Raw genomic sequence first — 15,208 nt, 5'->3', positions numbered from 1 at the left:
ACCTAGGCCAGAGGACTAGTGACTGACCAGGAGTGGCCAGGAGGGAAGCTCCACAAGAGTCCCGACTCCGGCCCCAGCCACTGACCACCCCGCGGGGACCCGCGCCGCCCCACCTCCAACTCTTGTTTCCCGCCAGAACCGAGCACAGGGGCGGGAGCAGCCGCGAGAGGGCGCCACGAGAAGGCCTGAGCCCCCGGCAGCGCCCATGGCGTCCTCCTGCGGCCCCCTCAGCGGCGGCGGCGGCGGCCCCCTGGCTGTCCTGCTTCTGCTCCTGCTCCTGCTCCTTCAGCCCGGGCTCGGCGAGGCCCCAGGGAGCGCAAAAGGGGCGCGGGGCGGGGTGGCGCCGCATTCTCGCGCCCCTCTCCCTTCGGGCGGCGGCCACGAGCATCCCGGAGATCCTGGAGCTAGCCCGCAGAATCCTCCACCTGTCGGGGTTCTGCCGTCCTTCGGGGTTCCTGGATCCAACGGGACTGCGAGAGACCCCTCTTTGTTGTCGGTTACCTCAGGTAACTTCTCCAAAGCTTTGTCAACCTCAAACATACGGTCACCAACCTGGCACACGACAGAATCATGGTTTACTGCAGGTGATGTTTCCGGGCCAGGCCCTGCCTGGAGAGCCAGCCTGGTCCCAGGGGGATGGGACTCTTTCTTGGAGGAGGAGCCTCTCAGGGGGACACCATCCTTTCCTAGACGGATGAGTGGACCCCACCCTGACTTACTCTGGGGGTGTGAAGGAACAGGGCCCTGCTCTGGGGATTCTGAGGATTCCCTGGCATTATCCTGGGCAGCCCTGGTGGTGGTGGGTGGAGAGGGCAGAGGCTATACTTTCAGTCCCCTCCCTTCACTGACCAGTTCCAGGATGTGGCCATCGGACCATGAGGATAGTTGGTGGGCTCCCGGCTGTAGAGAAGAAGTGGCCTTGGCAAGTGAGCCTGCAGATTAGTGATAAACACTTTTGTGGAGGCTCCCTCATCAACCATCTGTGGGTGCTGACAGCGGCCCACTGCATATATGGGTGAGTGTTTGGGGCTTAGGTGTGGGCTTTTGGTCAGTCTGTGTGACCTGGAGACAATTCTGTAGTCCTCACTGTTCTTCCTTATCTGAAGATAAGGTTCACAGTCCCTGCTCTGAGGGTATAGCCAGTGGTAGGTGATGTTAGAGCCCTTGGTAGCCTGGAAATTCAGGAACCAAAATGAGGAGCCACTGTTGATTAACCTTTAAGCTAAGTGGCAAGACAAGGAAGAAATGCCAACTGAGAGACAGTGAGTGGACAAAGATTTACGAGGAGGGATACTTAAGGGGAGGGTGTAGTATAGAACAATTTGGCTAAATCAGTGGTTCTCAAAATTTAATGAGCATCAGAAATAACTGCAGGGCTTGTTAAAATACAGATTACCTGTGCCCAGTTCTCAGAGTTTTTGACTCAGTAGGTCAGGGCAGGACTTGAAAATTTGCATTTCTAACAAGTTCCCTGGTGATGTTGGTACTGCTGGTCAGGGGACCACACTGAGAGCCACTAGGCTAGAATGGTCAGGGCTCTGGGGAAGAAGATGGTTTGAGGAAGGGAGGTGGCTGTATTTCTCTCATGGGAGGATGAGGTTGAGAAGCACCTGGCAAGTGTGGAAATAAAGTATAGACCCTTCAGGATCTCCCTGCAGCCATTTGGAATACACGGTGAAGCTGGGAGACATAAATGTGCATCATGGATCAAGAACAGCGGTTATAGTCCCAGTCCGAGACATCGTTATCCACAAAGATTATAACGGTGTTGGAAGGCTCCAAAACGATATTGCCCTCGTTCTGCTTGACTTCCCTGTGAATTACTCCTCGCACATTCAGCCTGTGTGCCTCCCTGAAAAGGCTTTCCTGGTGCAAGCTGATACGGAGTGCTGGGTGACCGGATGGGGCAAACGATCTCAAAGTGGTGAGACTGTAAAGCAGGATGACAGAAAACTACATCCAGGGAAGAGCAAGCTGCTTGGGGTTGGCCTGCAAGCTAAAGTGGGGGCAGAAAGGCAGCTTTTCTAGCAGATGGGTAAGGGGAGTGGGATGAACAGATGCTGCCAGGAAGTAATTTAACAACTGTGTTACAAATTTCTATTGTTATGTCAGGGCCTGGGGGCTGGGCCTAGGGGCTGGACATCAAATATAGTGGGATTCTCTCTTGAGCGGATTTCAGCTCAAGAGATGACAAACTGTCTGCCAGTCAGAGCTGCTCCTCACTGGAAGTGTCTGCCTCTTTGTGGGGGTGGGGGCCTGTCCCTGGGGGTAAAGGTAGAGGCAGGAGGCCCCTGTCTGTGAGGTCCTGCTACCCTGGAGAGAGACTGGCTTTGGCACTTTCAGGGCACTACCTGTCCTAGAATCTGTGATCCTGCTCTGGAAAGTAAAGATGCTTTACTAGACCCCCTGTCACTATTGCTACTGCTACTCAGAGTGACAGAAGCTTGGTTATGCCTCTCCCTCGTCTGACCTGTTCTACCTTCTCCTGTCTTGGTTTTACTTCTTACCTCCTCCTTTCCCCATGCCAACTTTGGGGACTATACCCATTGTCCTGCCTTCCTGTAAGGGGTGCCTGTGTGTCCATGCACTAAGACCCAGAATGGATGCTGGGGACTCCTGTCCTACTTAGATAGATCCACTCACTCCTAAGTTTTCTCTCTGCAGGTACCTCAGATGATGTTCCTATTATTCTTCAGGAAGCTGAGCTAAGCATTATTCGCTATGAGAAATGTAATAAGATGTTCCAGAAAATGACGGCAAGCTCTCAAGAATTTGTCAGGGAAGGTGTCGTCTGTGGCTATAATCCCCGAGGAAAGGATTCCTGCCAGGTTGGTTCCTGAGCCCCTTGCCATCCCCACATTTCAGGTGTCCCTCAAGTTTCCTCATCCCGAGGCAGTTGGGCCTGGGTTATTTGACGACCCCACCATTCACTGTTTCTTCAAGTTAAAGGGACTCCTGGGTACCAGCTGCCAAGGCTGGGCTGGCCTGACCTTACCTTCCAAAGAGAGCTGCTGATGCTGCCTGGAGAGGGGAGTAGGGAAATAGGGGCACATAATACTAATAATACAAATACCATTTTTTGAGCTCCTTCTATATGACAGGCAATGAACTCTATAAGTACTTCACTCATTTTTTTCTGTGTACATGTTCTTTTTTGTTTATATACAATTTTTGTACACAATTTTTTGAGTATATACACATTTACTTTTGGTTAAAAATTTCAGTCCTCAGGTCTCATATTTACAGAAACTGAGGCCCGATGGGGCCCGTGGGATACCTGGCGAAGCCCCGGTGTGCCTGCCCCAGCACCCTGCGGTGTGGTCAGCATGCTCTGATGCAGATCTTCTATTCCTGGAGTTGCTTTCTTTCTGTTTCTCCAGGGAGATTCTGGGGGACCCTTGGTCTGTGAATTTAACAACACCTGGATGCAGGTGGGGATCGTGAGCTGGGGCATTGGCTGTGGTCAAAAAGGATTTCCTGGAGTGTATACGGAAATTAGTTACTATAAAGACTGGCTCTTCAGTCAGTTGAATCAAGCTTCCTGTCTGGGTCCAGCAGCCTTCCTCATCCTACTCCTGTTTCTGGAGCTGCCCCTGGGTATCCTGATGACCCTATGACTGCACCTGTCCCTGCCCCTCCTGTTTCTGAGTCTCCCACTTCACCTCTCCTCTGGCCTCCCGTTCCTTCTCAACACCCTGTCCTCAAATTCTACTTGGGATCCATTGACCCTGTGAAGATCCATACGATCGAGGGTGGCAGTGAGGCTGGAGTCTGGAAAGTGCCCTGGCCTGGTGCATCAGTCCCCTGCCTAAGACTTGGCTGTGCACTACCATCATCAGTGCTCTGCCTGCCGGGAAGGAGACGGGTGACCTGCCAGGTAGAGCATGGTGGTTTCTTGACTTTCTGGAGAATATCAACCAGAGAAGGGAAGCTCGATTTGACATCATCAGTGGTGAAACCAGCATTAGACCCTGCTCTTGGTTTCAGAGCTCTCCCTGAGACTTTGTCAAACCAATCATTCAAAGAGAGTGAAGGAGGTGTTAACACGTCACTGCTGAGAGACAAGGCCCAGTGAGAATCCATCTGTGAGTGGACAGCCTCTGTCATACAAACGCTCTTGGGGCAACCCAATCTTGGAACCCCCTTCCTCAGTGTTTAGTGGCCACACCCAGAGACCTCAAATTGTGTTGAAGCATATGGAGTACAGAGATTTAAGATGTCACCTGAATAAATACTTGGAGAGTTGCCTGTGTGTTCTACATCTCTGTTCATCTGAGTATGGGGTTGCATATAACACACTCTGACAAGAACTCATTTCCCATTTAGCTAAGGAATATTTATGATCTCCACTAAACTCTAGAAGAATGAAGGATGAGGAGCCTGCCTGCCCAGATGTAAATCTGATGGATGGTTTTAGCCAGTGAGTCCTGTTGCCTGTGATCCTATTATAGCCATCAGCATCTCTACAGCTAGGAGCCTTGTAGCAGCCAATGTGGCCAGGAGCAGGGAAGCAAGTGCCAGAGGCTGGGGCACGGCACAGTCATACCCCTAGCACTTCTCTTCACTGTCTTCTCTAATATATGCCTTAAGGAGACACTGGGGACTAGGCGTTGAGCCCAAACAGCAGAGTTCTCATAGAAGGGAGGGAGGAAGAGGCTCCCTATGTGCATCCAAATTCTTCTTCCTAATTACCAGACTTAGGGTCCTAGAGTCACCTGGGCTGGCTGTTGTTCATCTCCCAGTTTCTGTCTGCTGCCCACCCTCCCTTTCTTTGCCAGTGCTTTAGCTCCTTGCTATCAGTGGGCCTCAGTGGCGTCTGTGACAGTGCCACCTGCTGCTCAAGGGAGGTAGCCCAAGCTGGTTACATCCAAACCCAGAAAGTTCTAGGTCTTCTTATAGAAACCCAGTTAGGCAGACTTGGGGCTCAAGGCTTGCCACACACTGTTACTTGCAGCTTTCTTTCCAAACAAGCACCTTCATTCTTTTCCAGTTTTTGCTAGGATTGCCATTATGGCTTTCGTTTTCTTCTTTCTTCCTCTCATTGGTTAAGCATTCTCTTCTCCCAAGAACCTCTCCTGTCCACTCCCCTGGACTGTGTAATGTGCTTCCTTCAGGGTTCCCCTGACTGGTGGTTCTGTGCCTATTCCTCTATCTCCTGCTTGACATTTTGTCTTCCAGGAGACTCTGATCATTCTCTATCTTCCATCCTGTAGCTCCAGGCTCGGAACAGGGTTGGAGTTCACGAAATATTGGTAAATGAATGAAAGAATGAATGGGGAAATGAATACTCACCTCTCCTCTGTTTTGCTACTCCTTTCTCTCACTGCCCTCTTGGATCACTGTTCTTTTCCCCTTGTTTTCATGTTGCCTCAATGAAGAAGAAAAAGCACAACCAGGTAGGTAAGGGTTATACTCTTGCTGTAGGAAAAGTCCCAAGCTCCGGGAAATTTATAGCCACAGAAGGGTACTCTTGGATCTAACAATATTAGAATGTGTTTCTTGTTCTGAGGGAACAGAAAATCAGTTCAAGTGGCTTGGACAGTGAGAAACAGCCTCTGTCTACCAGAAGAAATGGGCACATCTTCCCAGAGAACAGAACACCAAGGGCTATGTAAATGTTAGCTGTTTTTACTCTTTCCAACAAATATTTTTGGAGTACTGTATATGAATAAAGCAATGGACTAGAACCACAAATAAGATATGACCCTTAGGTAAGGGCTTGCATGGCTGGGTTGGAACCAGTCTCTGGAAGAGAAAAAAGGAGGATGTTGAGTGGCAGGTAATGGGTTCTACTAACACTAGTGGACATTAACAAAAAAAAAAGAAAAAAAACAAACAAAGAAAGATGACCCTGTGGGCTTCTAGTCATGAAGAACAAGTGACATAAAGCAATGAGCATTCCTAGTGGTCAGATTGTGGTCTTGAAATACCATTTCCCATCAAAAGAAACCAGGGCTTCTTGGATAAATAGTTTTGAAAATTTTAAGGTTTAGGGCAGAAAATATATAAAATGAGCCTGTAATTTCATGATATACCAGTCAGCAAGGATGCTATCAAAGTCTGCAAGATCATGCCAGTACGCCTAAAGAGCCAATTTTAAGAGGCTCCCATTGTGCCTCGGCTCTCTCTCAGAGTCTGTTTCCAGGGATCCCAGTTGAAGACACTCTGCCTGGCCAAAGATAGGACAACTGCAGTGTCAGTTACCTATTGCTGTATAAGAAACCACCCCAAAACTCAGTGGCCTAAGTCGACAGTTTGTTTTCTCTCACAATATTGTTGGTTGGCTGGGCAGTTGTTAGTCTCACCTGAGATCATTCTTGTGGGTGCATCCGTCTGGTAGCCCAACCATGGCAGAATGCCACAAGATGGCCACACTCACATGGTTGGCATTTAGCTGGGACTGTAGGCTGGGGCAAGAGTCCCTGGGTGGCATAAATGGATACGAGCTCAGCTACTAGCTGAAAGGTTGGTGGGTGGAACCCAGCCAGAGGTGCCTTGGAAGAATGGCTTGGTGACTTGCTTCCGAAAGATCGTAGCCATGAAAAGTCTATGGAGCTCTGCTCTGCAGCACATGGGGTCACCATGAGTCTGAGCTGACTCAGTGGCAACTGGTTTGGTAGACAGAGGTGCCTCAGTTTTCCTATAAGGACCTCTCATCCTCCAGTAGGGCTAGTCCAGATGGGCTCAGGACAGTGATTCAAGAGGGTGGAAGCAAAAGTTGCGAGGCCCCTTAATGCCTAGGTTTAGAAGTCGCATAACATTACTTCTATCACATTTTGTTGGTCAAAGTAAGTCACAAGCCTATCCCAGATTTGACGAGGCTGGAGAAACAAACTCCACTTATTGATGGGAGGAGATATAAGATACGATGGCCATGTTTTCTAATCCACTACAGTAGGCATAATAATTGCAATGCATTGAAACCAATGAAATACATTAAAATCTAAGATCTTTATAAGTTTTCCAGCTAATAAAGAGAAATGATATAATTAGAACCTCACTACTTTTCAAACCTCAATGAATTAGGGGATTTAGGCATAGAACCTAAACAGCTGGTAACATCACAAAAGAAGGGACAGCTAAACATCATGTGTCACTTAATGAAAAAATGCAAAACCTCCTATATTCTTGCTTGACAATGAGATTGAATCTGAGTCCAGCTGTCAATTTGCAAGCAATAGAAAAAACAGAGGAATGTATTGAACTACACCATAAATGCAGTCAACAAAACCAGACTGTGGGAGACTCTATAGGTCAAATAGCCCATATTCTTCAACATATAAGATGTAAGGGGATAGAGAGGAAAACTAACTAAGTGTCTGAAAAGATCTGTCAAATAGAAAGTAATTAGGCAACACTGAAGCACAGTGTCTAGAGATATACCTTTGGGTGATAAAACCTTAAATATACACAAGGAAGAGATAATATAAAAGTCAGGTTAATGGTTACATTTGAGGGGAAGGAGACAGTTGTATTATGGAGGGCCCATGGAGTCTCTAGAGTGACTGGCAGAGTTCTAATTATTGCACATTGGATCTGTATGACAGTATGCTCCCATGAAGATCCCCCTGCCATTGAATCGTTTCTGACTCATAATGACAGAGAAGAACTGCCGCATAGGTTTTCAAGGCTATAAATCTTTACAGATGTAGACTGCTACATCTTTCTCCCACAGAGTGCCTGGTGGGTTTGAACCTCCCACCTTTCAATTAACAGCCAAGTTGTTTTAACCACTGTGCTACCAGGGCACCTTTCCATAAAGATTACAGCCTCAGAAGCCCTATGAGGTCATTCTACTCTGTCCTATACTGTTGCCAGAATGGAGTCAGAATGGACTCGACCCCAACAAGTTTAGTTTTTTGGTTTATCACTTGAAGGCAAATCTAAGCTTGATATAGAACCTGGTACCTGGAAGTGAGCAGCTCTATATTAAAGAATCTGAAAATGTAGCCCTACTTCACGTGAGGGAATATGGGAATACATGAAGGACTCAGTGATTTAAGACTGGAAAACTGATGACTCTTGTCAGTATCAAAACTTTGGCCAAATCATTGTATCTTGTACCTTGGAAGGCTACCCATGGGTAGACCAAAGCTGTAGTATTAAGGAAAATAGTAGGAAAATTTAGAAGAATTGGTGACCGCTGGCTCCTTATTGCTGCACTTTGCAAACTCTGACGGAGAGAGTGGAACTCAGGCTACACTCAGCTGGTCTGAAAGCAAAGATGAACAGAAATACTGCTTTGCTAAGGTAGGCACTCTTATGCCAGTCACACCTGCAGTATAAATTGACTAAACCAAAAAAAAAAAGGCCAAATACACTGCCATCGGGGTTTGGCCTCCATTGGTTTTTCAGAGCTGTAAATCTTTACTGAAGTAGATTGCCTCATCTTCCTCCCATGGAGCAGCTGGTGGGTTTGAACCTCTGACCTCCTGGTTAGCAGTCAAATGTCTTACCCACTATACCACAAGAGCACCTTATAAATCGACTAAGAATCCTATAATTTGGTATGTTCCAGGATTGAATATTCTAACATTCAATACCTAAATGGAAGCAGTCACAAGCAGGGGCTGCTGAGTAGTAGTTAGTGGAACATGGAATTGGTTCCCCACTATAGGCTGATAATGTAGCTGCTGGAAAAGGTAGCATCAAGAGGGTTACTATCCCCTCAAGACCACTGTTTCAGACGCCTTTGCTCTTGGGCAGGGATCTGGCTGAACCTAGATCACAGGTGATGCTACAGGAAGCCCTTCAGCATATTAATTTTCCATTGCTGCTATAATAAAGTACCACAAACTCAGAGGCTTAAACAACACAAATCTATTATCTCACAAGTCTATAGGTCAGAAGTCTAAGTTGACTTGGCTGGTTCTCTCTTCCTGGTCTCACGAGGCTGCAATTAAGGTCTCAGCAAGGCTGTGTTCTTTCTGCAGCTCTGGGGACAAATCTGCTTCCAGGCTCATTCAGTTTGGCAGAAATCAGTTCTGTGTGGTTGGAGGATCAAGATCCCTGTTTCCTTGCTGGCTGTTGGCCAAAGAGCCATTCTCAGTGACTACAGGCTTCCTGCATCCCTTGGCTCTTGGTCACATTCCTCCATCTTCAAAGCCAGAAATGGCAGGTTGAGTCCTTCTCAGATTTTGAATCACTCTGATCTTTCCCTTCCACATCTCTTCAATTACTCTTCTGCCTTCCTCTTCCACTCTATTGCAGCTCACTCTAGCCAGAAAAATTGTTCAGCTTTTAATGACTCAAATGTTTATAGGAGGTCCAGAACATTAATGACCCTTGCAAAGTCCCTTCACTGTACTCCTCACATTAATGTTTGACTGAATAACCTGAGGACCGGAGCTATGGGGAACAGTGTTAGAATTTAGTAGCCCACATGCAGTTTTTTGCCAATACCAGGGTAGAGGCAGGAACCCTCACAAGGGGGCACTATGAGAGGGCTTGGAGGTACCCAGGGTGTTCCTGGGTGTTCAGGGGGGTCAGTGGCTCCTTGGTCTTCTGGTTTGGCTCCTGCACCTTCAGTCCTGGCTCAGTGAGGCTGGGCAGTGGGGAGGAGACGCAGTTGGGCCAGGGGCAGAGCCAGGTGGTGTCAGCAGGTAGGTGAGGTTTTCACAGGTCTCCCATCATCAACAGGTGTGTGTTGTGATCCCAAGGAGGATTCCAGATAGTCCCTGGCACGCTCGGAGGCCCAGTCACCTTCAGAGCATCTGGAATTCCTGAAATGTCCAGTATCCACAACAGCTCCAGAGTCTCTAGGGTCCCTAGCACCCTGAGGGCCTTGAGGAACCCTGGTGACTTCTGCAGCAGCAACAGGAGAGGTCTTGAAATTGAGTGGGACCACTGTGTTTAGGGGGACATCTGGTGGCATAGTGCCAAAGGCATTTGACTGCTAACCAGAAGGCTGGCAGTTCGAACCCACCAACCACTCCTCAGAAGGAAGGTTGGGCAATCTACTTCCGTAGAGATAGCGCCTCAGAAACCCAAGAAGAGGTTGTTATGAGTCAGGTCCGACTTGACAGTGGTGAGTTTGGTTTTAGTTTTGGTACTGTGTTTAGGAGGATGTCTCCTCCAGGCACTGCTTTTGGTGCCAGATCTGTGAGGCCTGCCTGGGAGGTCAAAGGGGAATATACCCAGCCTCGGGAGTTTGAAGGAAGGCCTTGCCCTAGAGGATTGGAGGGAGTTTTCAACCCTGTAGATCTGGAGTGGGGTCTGAGAAGGGCATTTCTAACAAGTTCCTGGGTGATGCTGATGCTGCTGGTCTGGGCCCTCACTGTGAGAACCACTACCCTGCAGTAACCAAAGCAGAGGAGGCAACCTCTTCTTGACTGTCTTGGCATGGAAGTGGCACACATCACCTCTACTTACCTCCTATCCATGTGGATTCCCTTTGATGTCAGGCTGGGGAATGTGGTCCCCAGACTCCAGCTGCTCCTCAGTGGATACCCACACTGGACAAGGGATGCAGGAATCTTGGTGGTTGGATTACATTCTCTACCACTCCTAGCAGATCCAAGGACAGCATCTTCTGCAAAATGCCCACGGGGCACATGTGAAAGCCCAGGCCTGGCACAAGCTACAAACCCTTTTAGTTACAAAGATCCCATTGGCAGAATGGGCCAAGCCCAGAAATGCCTTTCTTTCCTCATGTCTGCCCCAAAGCTCCTTGTTCAAGTCTTAGGTCCAGCTCAGATGTCACTTCCTGAAAGATATCTTCCCTGATTCCATAGAGTCATTATTCTTTTTCTTTTCTGTACTTTCTTGGTTCTCAAATCAATATTAATCCTGAAATTCTACAATGGACCAGGCTCAGGAGACTCAATGTCAGATCAAAGCCTGGGCAACAGGAAGCTATCACTGCTCAAGGGTCCATGGGCCCTTTCCTCAGCCAGGTGCTGGGAGCACTGTCACGTATTCAGGGCACTGGGGGCGCCATCGTGGGAGTAATCACAGACCCAGGGCACCGATGACGCCATTACAGGTCCAGGACTCCGAGAACCACGCATAAGGTAAGGTCCGAGAGGGGTCGCCGTTAAGTGCCTGGGAGTGTTTAGGATTCCAGGGGTTCCATCACATGCCGGGGGTGCTGTCACGTGTCTGGAACTACGTCACGTGCTGGGGCCTGCAGGACTGTCTCTGCAGTTGGTATCTTCAGGGCCTCATGGCTGCCCTGCCATCTTACGGCAGCACCGGGCTTGGCGCCTTGAGGCTGTCGGTTCTGAGCCGCCATCTCCTGCTCCTAATGCTGCTGCCGCCATCCAACCCCGGTGAGGCTGGCACCGCGCCATCTCCCCCCCGTCCCCCCGCTCCTCAGCCCTGTCCTTCTTTCCTATTACCCTGTCCCCGCCCTCTGAGCTCCCTCCCCGCAACCCCCTCCCCCCGCCTCAACCTTAGGGCCAGCCATTAAGCGGTCAGGGTCTCTGTGTCCCCATCCTCAATTCCCGGTAACCTCCAGGGCTTAGCAGGGAAGATTACAGGTATCTTAAACTTCTGCCCTTTCCTCTGACCTCTTCCCTCAGGCCATACCTGCCCCACAGTCTCTTGGAAAGCAGCAGTGCGCAGAACCCTTGCATTTTCTCCTAGGCAGTCCTTGCCCTGTCAGTCTGGACAAAGCACCTCAAGTGCGAGGCCCGCCTACCCTCCCAGCACCTTCAGATCTCTCACATCCTACCCCTCTACCCCCAGCTCTCTGCGATCTCCCCAGGCAGCTGGGCACTCCAGGAGACCTCTTGAGCATGCATTCTGGGCCAAGCAGATTTGTAGTCTTCACTCTCTGTCTGCCCTGAGCCCGCCCATCAAACAAATATTTCAAAAGTCACCTTCTCCCCCTCTTTTCCAGCCCAGTGTGCCTCACTGGCAGTCTCTTCATTCACTAGGAAAGCGGAGGCCCTGGAGTGCTGTCTCCCTTGACTATCCCCAACTCCAGGTGGGTGGTGGGGGTTACTCCAAACCTGACTACATCAACACTATTCTCACCTACTCCTTTAGGGATTCAAAAGACATGCCTCAAGGTCAGCACACTCACCAGTGCCCTTGACTGCCCGCTCTCCTTTCCTGTGCTCCCTCAATCATTCTTTCCCTCAGAGATCTTTATTCTCTCCTTTTCTATTTGCTGTTTCCTCACTGTCTCCTCCCCTTTCACAGCCAATCTTCTGAAAAGAATAGTTTTCACTTCCCGCTAGGCTTCCTCACTTCCCACTTATCCACAGCCCGTTCCTGCCATGTCTCCCCTCTTATTGTCCCCGGCCTTTCTTTCAGTCACTGCTTTTACATTTTGGCTTCTCTCAGACCACTGTCTTCGATTCTCTCCTAACCCAAGACTAATTTTCACTTTCCTCCATGACCCTCCCCGACCTCCCACACTGTATTTATCCTTGATGTATTGGTGTTCTCCAAGTCAGGGGTCCCTTGTTCCTTCCTTCTTCACTGCTCCCTGGGCCAGTCCCTTGGGCATTCATCTGCCATTTATATGATGGTGCCTCACAAATGACATGTGTGGATGTACAGCTACCCACTGGACATGTCCACCTGAATGACCTAGAAACATCTCAACCCCTACGGTCTAAAAATGAAGCCCTCATCTTGCTGTAAACTGGCTTCTCTTATTCTGTTCTCTAACTCAGTGGATGGCCTCCACTCTTTTCCAAAACTAGAAATTGGAGTGTCATCCTAGACTCATCCCTTTTCCTAAGTCCCATGTCCAACTCATCTTGTCTGTTCCTGCTGCCACTTCCTTGGTTCCGACCTCCTCATTTCCTGCCTGGGTTCTACAGAGTCTCTACTGGGCTTTCACTGCCCCCAGCTCTTGTCATCTTCCTATTTATTCTCCATACTGCCTTCATAATATAGACCTGACCAGGTCACATCTCTGTTGGCTTCCATCCCCCTGGAAGTCTGTCCAGACTTCTTGGCCTGGCTTACATGAGGCACTCCATGGTTGACCCTTGATTGTTCTCCCCTGGCATTATACCTTGTCATCACAGGCCATGACCTTCAACCTCTGGAATATCCAACACACACCATGGTGTTTCTTCTGCAAGGAATACCATTATCACGTTTCATTTCTGTTTTACTTTCTCATCTTTAAGTCCTGGCACAATAACCCCTCCTCCCAGAAGCCTTTTCTGTCCACTGTTTCTTCTAGGTTCACCTGATACCTATGGCTCTGTCCCTGAACTGATCTCATGCAGGTAATTGGGTGTTCACTTCTTTTTCCCTTGCTGGACAGTGTGTTTCTCCAGGGCAGGCTTTATCTGATACATCTGTCTCCCCAGCTCCAGGTTGGGAACAGAGTGGGAACTCAAAATATTTTGTGAATGAACAGATGAAAGAACAATGCGTCTCTTCCCTATCACCCCTTGCTTCATCTTTGTCTCCCTTCTCTCTTCCAGGTTATAAAGAGGACAAACCTATGCCAGGTGGGTTTGGTGAGTCCCTGCTGCAGAAAAAGCTCCAGTTCATGGGCCCAGATGTGGGGCACATTTGTTCTGAAAGGGACCACATAGATAGTGTTTCTGGGCCTGTAAGAAACAGACATTCGGTCTAAGAAGGCTGCTTTCTAAAGAACAGCCTGTAGCTTCCAGAACATACAGACCTAGCAGTCCCCGGAAAAGACGGTCTGGGCCTCAGAGCCTTTTAATTCAGCCTAGGCCACGTAGTGTAGTGTCTCAGGCACTTGACTGCTAACCAGAAGGCTGGTGGTTCCACTCCTCGAAAGGAAGGTTGGGCAATACCACCTCGGAAACCCAAGGAGGGGTTGCTATGAGTCAGGTCTGACTCTACGGCACATAACAACAACCGTTTAAAGCATGGCTTTTTATCCTTAAATACTTCAGTGTGTATTTTCTAAGAATATTCTCTTGTTTTTTCTCTTTTTTGTTTGCTTTTTAAAGGCTTTTAATTTCTTTTTCCTCTTTATGTCTTATAAGAATATTCTCTTACATAACCATAGTTATCAACTTCAGAAATTTACATTGATACCACACTTTTAGGAGCCCTGGTGGTACAAACAGTTAAGCTCTTGGCTGCTAATTGAAAGGTTGGAGGTTTGAACTTACCTGATTGCTCTGTAGGAGAAGATCTGGTGACATCCTTCTGTAAAGGTTACAGCCAAGAAACCCTATGGGGCAGTTCTGCTCTGTCAAATGGGGTCACTGTGAGTTGGAATTGACTTGATAACATTCAACAACAACCATGCTTTTTATCTGTTGTCCACATTACAACTTGGTCAGCCCTCCACACTCTTGTCAGCAGTGCATTAGGGTACATTTAGATTTACCACATTCCTAAAAACCATTGGCACGATGTAGCTTTTATGTCTTTTTTTTTTGCCAATCAATTAGGTTAAAAAAAAAAGACAGCTTGATTTCATTTGCATTTTTCTGATTACTGAAGAGTTTGTGCATCTCTCAATGTGCTGTTGGCCTCTTGAATTTCCTCTTCTGATAAATTGCCTATTTTTATCATTTGCATATTATCTATTGATCTTCCTTTTTATGGTTGATTTCCTAGAGTTCCTTGTATATTCCTTTATTTTTAGTTAGGTATAAAAGATGTTTAATTCTTTTTCTTAATGCATTTTATTGAAATATAATTTATGTACAGTGAAATACACAAAAGTAAAGTGACATGAGTCGACGCTTTTTTTTTTTTTTGCAGTGTTCCCTCCCCTCCCTTCCAACAAAGAAAGTTTCCCTCCATATATAAACCTTTCCTTGACCCTCCACAACAAACTAATATTGTATTTGTCCTTCTGTGATTGACTTGTTTCACTCAGCATAATGTCAACTAAGTTTATCCATATTATGTGGTGTTTTGCAGACTCTACATTATTCTTTAGTGCTGCATAGCATTCCAGTATGTGTATGTACCATAGTTTGGTCATCCACTCTTCCGCTGATGGGCACATAGGTTGTTTCCATCTTTTTGCTATTGTAAATAATGCTGTGGTGAACATGAGTGTGCATGTATCTGTTCCTATCTTGGCTCTCACCTCTCTAGGATATATAATACCTAGTAATGGGATTGATGGGTGTGATAGTTGGAGCTGTGTGTCAACTTGGCTGGACCCCAGTTCTGTGTGGTTGTTCCCATGGTGGGATCAGATGACTGTGTTCTGAGTGGTCAGTCTGCCTAAGGGGAGTTTCCCTAGGGGTGTGGCCTGCTTCCAAGATAACCAGGGACATCCTGGGAAGAGACACATTCT

General features: G+C 47.9%; 2 protein-coding genes across 2 annotated transcripts in view; both read left to right on the top strand.

The window, feature by feature from the left end:
• The first annotated feature begins 205 nt into the window (after positions 1–205).
• Positions 206–3,617, top strand: LOC103206337 (serine protease 44-like). Its single transcript, XM_007951788.1, has 5 exons — positions 206–506; positions 853–1,015; positions 1,659–1,924; positions 2,674–2,828; positions 3,381–3,617. The coding sequence occupies exons 1-5, from the start codon at positions 206–208 to the stop codon at positions 3,615–3,617; spliced, it is 1,122 nt and encodes a 373-aa protein (XP_007949979.1).
• A 7,460-nt stretch (positions 3,618–11,077) lies between these two features.
• Positions 11,078–15,208, top strand: part of LOC103206336 (putative serine protease 45) — a 12,666-nt gene continuing 8,535 nt past the window's right edge. The window contains exons 1-2 of the mRNA XM_007951787.1: positions 11,078–11,270; positions 13,395–13,421. Coding sequence (XP_007949978.1) covers positions 11,078–11,270; positions 13,395–13,421 — 220 coding nt within the window. The remainder of the gene's footprint in view (positions 11,271–13,394; positions 13,422–15,208) is intronic.

The sequence above is a fragment of the Orycteropus afer genome, unplaced genomic scaffold, assembly GCF_000298275.1.
Source record: "Orycteropus afer afer isolate SDZICR_OR568_19922 unplaced genomic scaffold, OryAfe1.0 scaffold00311, whole genome shotgun sequence".
In the NCBI taxonomy this organism is placed as follows: domain Eukaryota; kingdom Metazoa; phylum Chordata; class Mammalia; order Tubulidentata; family Orycteropodidae; genus Orycteropus; species Orycteropus afer.
The sequence above is the reverse complement of the archived record's forward strand: the minus strand, read 5'-3'. Positions and strand labels throughout refer to the sequence as shown.

What these genes read in the sequence shown, in the direction of transcription:
- LOC103206337 (XM_007951788.1), top strand. Translation starts at nt 206, where the DNA reads ATGGCGTCCTCCTGCGGCCCCCTCAGCGGCGGCGGCGGCGGCCCCCTG. An exon ending in TTTGTTGTCGGTTACCTCAG is followed by an intron (nt 507 to 852) that starts GTAACTTCTCCA and finishes TTCACTGACCAG; the next exon opens with TTCCAGGATGTGGCCATCGG. An exon ending in GCGGCCCACTGCATATATGG is followed by an intron (nt 1,016 to 1,658) that starts GTGAGTGTTTGG and finishes ATCTCCCTGCAG; the next exon opens with CCATTTGGAATACACGGTGA.